The sequence below is a fragment of the Scaptodrosophila lebanonensis genome, unplaced genomic scaffold (genome assembly GCF_003285725.1).
Source record: "Scaptodrosophila lebanonensis strain 11010-0011.00,11010-0021.00 unplaced genomic scaffold, SlebRS2 tig00000001-arrow-pilon, whole genome shotgun sequence".
Classification (NCBI taxonomy): Eukaryota; Metazoa; Arthropoda; class Insecta; order Diptera; family Drosophilidae; genus Scaptodrosophila; species Scaptodrosophila lebanonensis.
This window is the reverse complement of record NW_022060529.1, coordinates 13,571,005-13,583,218: the sequence shown is the minus strand read 5'-3', so window position 1 is coordinate 13,583,218 and position 12,214 is coordinate 13,571,005. Positions and strand designations below refer to the sequence as shown.

Genomic DNA, 12,214 nt, shown 5'->3' with positions numbered 1-12,214 from the left:
TATAATGAAATTGAAATTAACATTTTATGAGGCGGTATTTATTGAAGCTTCGTCAATGTCACATTATCGACAGATCGATAATGTGACCCTTGAAACAAGGTACATTATTCTGATATACACTCCTCCATATGTCAATTTGTCAATCACAGTCAGTGAGGAATTGTCACAGACCCTAATAGACCTAATATGCAAATACTAAAAGCAGGTAAAAAGGATAATATCCAGCCCGTTGGTGGTAGATTTAAAAGCCAATTTAATAAAATAAATACATAGATTTTATATGCTGCATCATTGCTGACTAAATAACTTTCTATAAAGGCAAGTTAAAGTCCTCAACTGAACTATGTTTGGCATTTAAAAATGTGCATGAGTTGTGTAAGCGATATTTTTAATGGAAAAACTTTTTATGTCTGGCTTTATTTTAGTTGTCACCGCACACTGTACCATTTATATGTTCTACAAACACACTCGGTTTCCTTATTTTATTAAGGATATACTATTGCCTTGGCTTGGGCTTGGCTCTATTATAGCTGCTTATGCAAAACAATGTGACTGCTGTATTTTTAAGCATGTCTGTTATGTGGCTGACAGCTGAAAATCTCTCCGCATAGTCAAAGTAATTACTCTTGGGTATGTATCTAACAGAGCGTATAATTGATAATCACATTTCGAGCAATGTCGATTAAGCTTTGTACATTTCATGGACCAATGCATTTAGGCACAAACGAGTGAAAAGTCAATAAAGGAATGTGACAGTCATTGTTTTGATTTGTTTCATTTGCCTTTGCCTTTTAAAGCATACAAATTTGTGTGTACAAGTATGTAACAGTTTTTGGCTTCGCACGCTTCATGTGTAAATCATCAAGTTCAATTAAATTGGCGAAACATTTAATTGGTGTTGAAAGACAACTAGATATGGCCCGTTTGCCGAGTGTAGTCTTTACATAAGGGACAGCGGCTTCCGTTTAATTTTGTAAACGGATACCATTACCATTTTTTCTTTTGGTTTGCATTTCTCACGCGATCAATAGTATTTACAAATGTAGGGTCTGCGGCGCATATTGAATTTCTAATTATTTTGTCATTTATGTATGTATCCTTTTTACGGCCATTATATTTACATTTTGAAAATGGAAATGGAAACGTAATTCTGTGTATCTTTTATATATGTATGTATCGAAGTAATTTGTAAAGGTGTCACGCATACGTGCCTACAAATGCGGCCCAAGGATCTGTTTTGGGGCAAACTGCTCACGGTGTTTTATGAATAAACACGCACACGCCGCGACAGGGCAAATTACATGTCAACAATGTGTTATGCCAATATATTGGCATTGACAGGGGCCCTGGCAGTGGAAGTGGAAACTGCAGCGAGCCCGCAGACTGCCAATACCGTAGAGCACACATCCCTCGACATTTGAACAGTTAAATCAACAGTGTGTTGACGGGTGACATTGATGGACGTATGTGCGTTACGCAAATTGCGATTCGGCGGAGTGCCACATTTGGCACAAACACACTCACACACACACACTCACACACACACACACGACAAGTGGTTTTGTTTCACTTGAAAGAAAAATGTTATGGTTAATCAAGAGTGCATGGCAACTAGAGCAAGCGTCGGAAACAGCGGCCGTTAATTGGAAAATGAGCGAATGCAGCAGAAAAACTCATTAGCCGCAGAATGCTTAACAACTGCGAAGGCAGCTACGCCATTGGCTGTCGACATTATCATAATTATAAGCAGCTACTACTCGTAACAGACGATGGTTTCGTAACTGTGCATTTTCCGCTTAGTGGAGAATGCTGGATGTGGTGTTGCTGTCAAGGCTGCGTTTTAAATTTTGCACATAAAACAAACTCTGTGTCAGGAAAAATGCGCTAGAAGGCATTAAGTTTAAGCACAAGCTTCAGTTTGTTGTTGTAACCGACACTTTAGTGCTGCTACTCGTACTGTTGTTGCTGGTATTGAGTTGTTTGTTGTGGGCGTGTTGGTCATAATGAAACTTAATACAAGAAAATGGAAATTTATTCATTTTCCTAGTGAAAATGAAGCGCAAGGCGCTCTCAACACCAACAGCACAAAGACAGAGAGGCAAGGCGCTCGAGTTAAAAAAACGGTTCAGACATTTGACGCAACCAAGCGAAAATAGCAAGCACTGGCCTCAGAGAAACGGCATATTGTATGACTTACACATAGACGCATAGAACACACACACACACACTGAAGTATTAGAGTAATGTTTTGAGGCGAATTGTCTAAGCGTAAATTTATGCTTGTCAGCAACAAGATACGCGTGCGAAAGCAACACCAGCTACTGCCCTTATATTCGTACGCATGTACGAGTATGTATGTATGTACCTCATGTACAGATATGAGTTGCTTAATAAATAAATATTCAAGTTTACTCGTATGTGCATACGCAGTGGGTGTGTGTGTGTGTGTGTGTGTGTGTGTGAGATATTCATTATGGGCACGCGTATGTGATAATCATATTGCGCACATGGGCCATTTAATGCCCTGGATGTTTACCATTCTAGCGCTCGTAGTAGCTCGGGCGCGTAATCTCTGCTTTGCATTCATTATGCACTGCATACTTTTAGGGGCTGGATATGAGGCGTTGTCTGTATTATCTATCGCACATGCTGCGAGCGTTTCTTTGAGTGTGTGTGTGTGTGTATATGAACAATATATACCGAAACATATGGCCTAGCATATAAAGCATTATGTTGACACAAATAAATTTCTATTTTCAGAGCCATTTTGTAAATAAAGCAAAACAAAACGCACAAACGACAACAAAGTGCAAAATGAATTAGTAATGCACTAGTAGACCCATGTCCCATCCACACATCCACACATCTACACTGCAACACATACAGACAGACACAGAACGCCTCTTATACATATGCATGTGAGTTTACACTAATCAAGTTTTTATTGCACTAACTTTTGGCAACTACAGCTAGTACGAGCACATGAAGGAAAATTGCATTGCCATGTAGGCCTTTGCTTAGTATGCTCTTTGTTTGTGTTGTCCTGACTGCAGGAGTTTTCAATTTGAGTGCGTACAAATTGGAAGCAGTACAGGCGTACATAGCAAAGAAAACTAACATGCTTTCCAAAGGTTGTGTACGAAAGGAAAATTGCTTAATACAAGGCAATAGCTGCCATAGTTAAAGGAAAAGAAATTTGAACTAAAAACTATATTTTGGACAGTTGCTATTTCTTCACAGTTGAAAGCCTTAAATAAAATAATTATTAATTCGATTCCTGGTGTTGAGAGGGGATCTATATGGCTAAGCCTATTCACACTACCCGGCACGTTAACTTAATATTTGTTAACATTAAATATCTATTGATGATTAATCATATCGACTAAATGTCTTTAGTAATATGTATATATATTTAGAAGGTGATATTTGAAACATCGTTTGAGGGTATTCCCGCTACGACTTTAGTGATAAGCTTTTGTGAAATATTTGCCAAGTGCAAAAGAAAGCATCAAATTAAACAAAGAAAAATACACATTTGTTTATTTCGTTTTTATTTCTATTGTTGCTTTGCCAACTAAATATTTTGCACAGAAATTTACAAATGAAAAATACTCTTAAAGTGTGTGAATGAAGTACTTTGCATTCCTCGTTGGCCAATAAGTTTAGATACTTCGCAGCAAAATAAAAATAAAATAACAAAATATAGAGAAATTGAGGTACAACGTAATAAACACAAAGCGGAGTACACAACTTTCGAATACTGCTCCTATATAACATTTAGAGGAGCTCAAAAATATTTGTCAACTGACATTGAAATGCTGCTTTAATTACGCCCACGTAGAAATTGTAATGTTCAAATATAATTTTCAAAAAGTTTTCAAAGTGTTGAATGCATGTTTCGTAAAATAAAGGCTTTCTGAATAACTAAAACAAAATTTAGCAACATTATTTTTTATAAAAACTTGCAGTTACTAACTTGTTTAAGCGTTAAAAGCCGAAATTATAAATTGTTCACTAGCTGTTGCTCTGCCTGAAAACTTTTCAGCAGTCTCACAAAATAGCACAAAGGCAAACGAAATATGTTTGCACCGTTATAAATAAAAGTTTTGGAACTTCGTATTTATTGTTGTAGTCGTAGCTATTAAACACCTACATACATGCCAGAGTCAGAAACAGGAGAAACTTAAATTGAAAGCTCACAGCTTCGGTGAATTGTGGCTGCATATAAGTATTCGCTCACTATGCCAATCATTAGTGCCTTAATATAAAAAGATGCTTCGATAGACGACTAAATTAATTTGCAGCTCTCCGTTCGGATGCTGGCGACGACAGCATAAGTCGATGGAATAGCTAATGCCAACTCAAGCGTACGAACTCTCCCTCCAGCGTCATGTTGATTTGAGTCGAGTCGTGACGCTTAAGCATTTGCCTTTTAATTAAGTTAATTGAGGAGTCGCTGCTGCCGCTTTGAGGCCGTGGCCGTGGTGAAGAGGGGTCATTTGCTTGGTGACATGTAAGCAGCTTTTTATAAAAACAGAATGAAAGTGATTGCTGTTCATATACTTAAGTACACATCACTCTGGAACATTTCAATTCATTTCACATACTAAAATATTCTCACGAATTACGAGCAGCATGGCATCAAAGTACAAAATGCTGCAGAGGGTATGGCAAGAAAAACACAAAAACAACAACTACAACAGCAACATCTAAATCGATAAAAAAAATAAATAAATAAAGAAACAGAAGCGAGTTCAATATCAAAGTGAATAAGGTAAAAAATAAATTTCACATGCATGTAGAGGCCACAGAAGCAGAGGTGTTCGGCACGGCGCGGGTACGGCCAGTTCATGCAGGAAGAAAATATTTTAAAAGCTGACATGGTAAATTGAAACAAATTACATATCTATAGTAAGTATAGTATAAAGAAACTGAATAAATCCATTATTAAATTGGGACTTATTTTAATACAGATTGTTGTTACAGGGCTTCAAAATATATTGCTAAACAATAAAATAAGAATTAGGGCAGATAGACACAGACAGTTAGAAAAATAATTTTTAAGAAAACCGTTTCATAATGCAAAAAATAGTGACTCATTCCAAAAATGTATTGATGTATCATAAAAGTTAAAAGAGATTGGGATATTGTTTTACATAAATGTAGAGGATATTTAAGCTCCATTTCGAATTCGAGTCCGATCATGCGTGATCGTGAGTGCACACATTTTTTCACGTGCACAACAATCGGAGTTGCTCGCAAAAGCAAGCGAAGAAAGAACTTAATTATATTTTTTTCCATTTCGTTACGCTGGCATGCGCTTCATACCAATACCGCCAGAGGCAGCAGCAACACCCAGGACAATTCATGTGCATGTGTGTGTGTGTGTGTGTGTGTGTGTGTGTGTGTGTGTGTGTGTGTGTGTGTGTGTGTGCTTAAGTCGCTGCCACTAGTTACGGTATGTCTGTTTGCATATGTATTGAGGTTAAATGAGCATAGGTGAGTAGATTTGACAATAAATTGAAACTTGGCATACACACACGCATACACATACATGACAATAACTGCTACAGCAGTGCTCTTTGTATGTGTGTGAGCACAATCCTTAAATCCTTTGCTAAGCTTAAACGGAAATCAACATTTCATGCTTTACTTTTGCCCCGGAACGTACATATACATACATATGTACCGACATATACGAGTATATGTGTGTATATTTATGTATACTGCCATCTACATACATACATACCAACATAGATATATATCTACATATGTATGTATGTACTGTCAGACAGTACGCGTACGCTTGTCTTCGCTTATCTACTTGTTGGCACATGTTGAGCTTCTGCTCTTACTTCGCTCGATTTCATGGAAGGTTATTAATTTCGATTTGTACGTATTCGGGCATGTTTCGCTGACAGAAAAATATTGGGTTAGGATATAGACGGCCCGACTCAGATTCACACACACTCACTCAACACACCTACCTACATACAATGGTTGAAATTAATCCACAATCCGAGTGTAGACCTTGAGCTTTCTTCTGCCAACCTTTGCACACTTTGCACGTGTATGCGTCTTTATTTTAAATCAAGACATCCTTGATTTATTATAAGCGTGTGCGTGAATGCATAAGATTTACTTTCAATCTTTCACTTTCTTTGTCCATTCGTAACAGAAGCAGAAGCAAAATTCTGAATACCCCACGCACACACACGCACTCACACACCACAACTGCGCACACACATACATATCCATTCAGTACCGATTCGATGGAAGATGTGGGTGTGGGGCATCATCATTAAACCGGCATAGACGTTCTGGCTGTTGCCAAGGCAGAAAATTGACTTTTGTTGCATGCTAACATTCATGTGCAGGTTGTTCAAATCCACACAACATTAAGGCGAATATGAACTCAAATATTGGTTACAAACTATTAAGGCCGTTACTCACCCCATCTGGTATGCATTGCTTTGTTGCTGCTGTCGTCGTCTGATTGGGCGCACAAAACTCCTCCAGCACATCCTGTAACTTACGGGTGGAGTCTTTAAGAAAATAGAGGAATAAATATGGCAAATTTTCAATTTACTTGTTGGAGCAAGTTCAAGTCGGCTTAACCGCACAAGTTTAGATAGTTGGCCACAAAATTAAAACGAAGCACAACATTCTAATAATGGAAATAATTAATGGGATTGTGTGAAAATTATTTGTGAGAAGACATCAAATATATACTTATAATAGGAACAAGTTATAAGATATACTCTGCGCGTTAAAGGTTAGCACTCTTCTTTCAATTCTCACTTAATGTATAATTTTTGTCCATTAAACTTTTATCAATTCCCTTAAAAAAAAAAAGAAAAACAACGACTGCGACTGAAACATTTTATATACATTTTTTAATTCCTTTTTTTTAAAATTTATTTAATAAGAACTTTACTTAAATTAAATAAAAACTAAATTCAATTTCTTTTTCATTTTTGAGCTACAAAAGGTTGTCATAATGCTTTTATTTTATACTTTAAATATTTTTCAACAAAATCAATAAATCAAAAATCAATCATCACTAAATTAATCTCCATCGTTGAATTCAGGTACAAAGACTTTAATGTTTATATCAGCATTATCTTTCCAAACCAAATAGTTATTCTCTTCTATTCCAAGAGTGATATTTGATAGTTGCCTTTATGTTACGTTCTATTACTTTATAGTTATAAATAAAAATTTTTAATTGGGTGTGCATTGACAAAGGAACCATTGAATAGCGACAAAATTACATGCAAATAAAAATGTATAAATATTTTCCTCTACGTTTAGGCAAGAGCCTCTGTTGCTGATGCTATTTCCAGTGCCCAAGTGCAACTTGAGCTAAAAACAATGCAGCTTTTTCCATTTCCCCAGCTGACAGCCATAAATGCGGCAGTGGCGCCAGTTTAATCGACGTCTTGAACGTCTGCCCCCGCCCAAATGGGCAAATAGTTCATGCTCATGGCAGTCTAGGCAATCGTCCGTTTGGCTAGCACTTCCGTGACGGGCGATGCAAAGCTACTTTGGCAGGATTGGCAAAACGTATAATTAACTAATGGAAACAAACGCTACACGCATGGCCATTATTATAACTGTTGTTATTCCGGTTGACTTTATGGCAAGCGTTGATGCACAGGCGTTGGCGTTGTCGTCACTCAACACCAAAGTGCTTGCGGTTGCCAGTGAGCTCCTACTTGTATTTACCTGAAGTATGTGCCTCTGTTTCCCCATTTAGATACACTTAATCATGCTTCAACATGTTGCCATCGTGCAAGAGGCGCGAAAACAGTTGGTATGCAATTATATTAACTCGATGGTTGTGCGGGCCAACCTGCGGCTATAAGTGCGTGTGCGCTAGTGTGTGTGTAGTATGTATATGTTATGTGTATGTATTAGCTTAAGGCCATGCCCTAGACTGGCCCACTCATGTACCCGAAATGTGTTGGCCAGCAACCGCAATTCAGTGAAGCGTGCTTGAATACTTCACGCACGCATGCACGGGAGGCTGCTGGTGACACTCATGATGGGAACGACTGAGGAGCTAACTCTAACCACCTAGCAGCACCACACTAATGAAACCGAATACTCTAATTTACAGCATTTGCTGTTTTCATAGTGCTTCGTTCCTTGGAAACTGTCAGAAGCACACATCTCATATAGGACGTACTTTATCTTCTACTTCTATTGTCTACACCTAACATTTTAAATGCAAGTGATTTGCCAAGCACATGACATTAGGGAAAGGCAGATTAAAATCACACATGCACGACCTAGCACTTACTACACTATATACTATACTCGTACTATGTATTAGTTAAAACACTCATACATGTGTGTACTATACATAGTTGAAAGAAAATTAAAATCGCGGCGTTGCTTAAAAACTTGAAATTCATTTCATTTCTTCGGGAAAGTTTTAACTGCCCACATCAGGCTATCCTACGGCTGTAATGAAACGAATTATATAAGTTATTACTGAAACAAGAAATTAGCCAAGCACGAAACTATAAAATGTGCACTGATTTCTAAAAATACCAATCCAGCCAAACAATGTGCCGTGGAAACCAATTAGACATTTCAAAAATAAATAAACTAAAAAGAAAAATAAGGGAAACTTCTGAGCTTTGATTCTCTTTTTACCTGTTATGCTGATTGTTATCTAACGCTGCAGTAGAATAGAATACAGGGACAAAATACCGCTCACTTGTCATCCCATTTTCATTATTAAATCTAATATACTACACTCTCTTTGTAAATGAAGAAGGATTCTCAACAATATGAGAAAAGTGCATGTGGGTAGAAACTAATTATTTATAGTGTGCACGCGTGGCGAATATTCAAGGAAAATAAGGGTGCATTGACAATTTTTCTGACAATTTCTTAATTAAACAATTGCAATAAAAGTGCAATATAAAATGCGTACGAAAAAAAGTAATAAATGTAAAGTGAAAATTAATTGGTATTTCGCAGATTTCATTTATTTGTGTGCATGCGGATGGGTAAACAGGCCCAGAATTCTGGTTAAAAACAAAGGGCATATCAAAAAGCAATGCATGCAATAAATGAGAAATTGTCATGACAAACAAAAGTGTATGTACATAAAATAAAAAATTGTAATTATATTTCGACGAAAAAGGCAATTAAAATGAATGTGATGGCAATATTTGAGCTGTCAATCAAAATACATATTAATAGTCAACTGCAGAGGTGGATATGTGCTCTTGATTACATGTTAATAAATCTGACCGTCAATTGATCAATATTGCCAAGCAATGTGAATATACACTTACATGAGGCCAACTCCTGCAGCTGCAAGAACTCGCGCGGCGATAATTTGTCCCATTTCTGTGGAATGCCAATATTCATGTTGCCTAGAAGAAGGAAATGCGATAAAAATGGTCAGGGTCGGAATTTAACAGCACAATGATCCGCGACGTGCCCCTTTTCAGCATTGAACATATATAAAATATTATAAACATACGCTCAGAACTAAATCGTAGTACATATACTATATGTATAGTATATCTGAAAACAAAGCATATCAGAAGAAAAAGTCGTGACTATTTTTAGCCACAAACTACCCGCTCGTCAGTACATTATTCAAGCAGAAATGTTTTCGCATTGTGACAAAATACGAAACAACGCCCATTAGCTTGTCAATTTGTCAGTACATCAATGTGCCCCAATCGTGCCTTGGGTGCCCCTATATCATTGGCATGCGACAGACACGTCACCAATGCCTGCCAAAATGTAAAAAGAACCGAACAACAGCATCAGTCGCATCATCATCATCATCGTCATTATCGTCATGCTCATCATTGGCATAATCATAATGGGGTTGCGTTTCGTTCAACGTAAATTATACGTTTCTACCTCCGGCGTACTTAAGAAACAATTAGCCTAAGCGTTTTCCGTTTAGTCGTGAAGAATGTGAAGAATATTAGTAAATATCTGTTAGTCTATTTTTACTGTACATTAATGCATATTGAATGTTGAGGAACTACAAATAGTGCCGTCATATATCGCTCGTGTCATTTGTCATGTGTTCTTTGACGACATTTTGGAAAAGAAGACGCACACACTTAAATCCATGCACACTACAACATGACGCCCACACATAAAATACCGCATGCCATCAGGTAGATATACCAAGCGCCATCATCGGACTATCAGACATAGCGACAACAGCAGCAACATCAACAGCAACAACAACAACAATAGCCATTAAGAGCCCGTCGGCATTTGTATCTTGTATTTGCTTGGCGTTTATTTTTACTCTTGACTATTTAGCATTTTTATTTATTCATTTCGCAAATATTTTTATACGGCTTTTGTCTCTGTGCTCGTTTGTGTTTGTGTTTCGGTTTTGGCCAACAGCTATTTTCAGATCACGCGTGAAAATCATTTTGCCACTGCGATGGCGTTTGCTGTTTTAATTTTAGACAAAGTGGCAAGCATACATTTTTAAATAATATAGTAGCGTTGATTGACTGACTTATCAGCACGGCCTTGCGCTATTGTAGCGTTGTTATTGTGTCATGTGCAAAAATAATCCTATCAAATACTTATTTTCAAGAAAAGTCTGAAAACGACTGTCAACTCCTTGTGCAAAGTGGCATTCAAGCTGACGTAATTGTCTCTTAAGCCTTACATAATTGTCAAAACAATATATTTCCAAGAAACGTTCCAAACTGAGCTCCTTGGAACTGATGAGATGGTAAAAGAAGCTTTCTCATATGACATTAAATCATTTTATGTGTCACTAACTCTTCCTATTTCGTTTCTATAATTGTTTTCCCTTATCAAGAAAATTGACTCGTTATGGAGTTTTGTCTGTAGAATCGTCCTCTGAGTCTTCTTATTATAGCAACATTGCTAGTCAATTACTGTGTAGCTACAAGCGCCTGTTATAAGCGATGTGATTGATGTCTTCAATAAAGGAGTTATAATTAGAGTTTTGAACAAATTGGCATTCTATCGTTGTACAATCAAAAACTTCGTCTTAACATTTGAAGAACATAAAAGGGCGACATTTCCACAGAAACTTCTATAAAAACTTCTGTAGAAAGACGAAAGACTATTTTCCAGGGTATTTCTAAATTGCTCAGCTTACTGTACTGCATTATCTAAATGTAGCATAAGTATAAAATAATATATTTCTAATCGAATTTTATAAAATCTTAAGCATTACATTAATCATACTATTTGCAAAAAGTACTTTTTTTTTATTATTGGTGGACTGTTAATTCATTTTCATTAATTTAAACAATACGAATTCAACAAAATAATGAAGAATATGTGTTCTAGGATTGGTTTTGCCAACTGAAGGTGTACTTTGTGTAATAAATGCTTAAATGGAAACATTCATGTAATGGCATTTAATGGCATACCCAAGTGTTCCTTTTTTTATACGCGGTTTGGTTTTATGGGAAACCTCAACAATAACTACAAGCAATACAAGCACGTTTTAATATTATGTATGTATGTGTATCGTATTATCAATAGCTCCAAAAAGTGTGCTCGAGCTATTTTAACGAGCAGAAGATATTGTTGTAGATACAGATTATACTATTTGTAGTTGGCATCAGGGCATACACACATACACACATACACACACACACACATTATTCACAGATCATTTGGCGTTTATGGGCGCTCTTATAATGCGTGCATTAAAAACATTTTCCTACAGCGATAATAAACTAATGAAAATGCAAACAAGAATGGCAGAAGGCAATAAATATGCAGCACACATACAAACGTACGAGAGAAGAGTGGCTTGCCGGCAACGCGGCGTATGCGCAATGTGCCACGCGCCACTAAGGTCGCTGTTAATTGTGGCGTTAATGGGCTATACTGTCCTTTAGGATTTCGTTTTCTAGTTGTGGGAGGAATTCGCCCAAAAGGGCGTTACTTTGCCATAAAAATGTATGCCTGTATATCTGTATAAACATCCATAAATGGCCACAAAATGGCAAGAAAAAAAATCATGACCATGCCGATTATAATGCTGTGACGCGCACAAAATTTCAATAAAACAGGCATGGATTTCTTTTTACATATGGGCCCCTTTGTTTTCAAGGGCCCATCCAAGTTGAACGCACTGTTGAGTGCCTCTTGTGCTCGTCACATAAAATATTATTGGATTATGCACACTGGGTGTTTAATGTGTTGCTATGTGTGGGTCTAC

At 37.0% G+C, this 12,214-nt stretch overlaps 1 protein-coding gene across 1 annotated transcript in view; it reads right to left on the bottom strand.

Annotated features, from left to right (window-relative positions):
- The window catches only part of LOC115630519 (diacylglycerol kinase 1), a 41,837-nt gene extending 32,447 nt beyond the window's left edge, over nt 1–9,390 (bottom strand). Inside the window, exons 1-2 of the mRNA XM_030527124.1 lie at nt 9,315–9,390; nt 6,454–6,545 (exon numbers count right to left, since the gene is read on the bottom strand). Of these exons, the coding sequence (XP_030382984.1) occupies nt 6,454–6,545; nt 9,315–9,390 (168 nt within the window). The remainder of the gene's footprint in view (nt 1–6,453; nt 6,546–9,314) is intronic.
- Nucleotides 9,391–12,214: the final 2,824 nt, after the last annotated feature.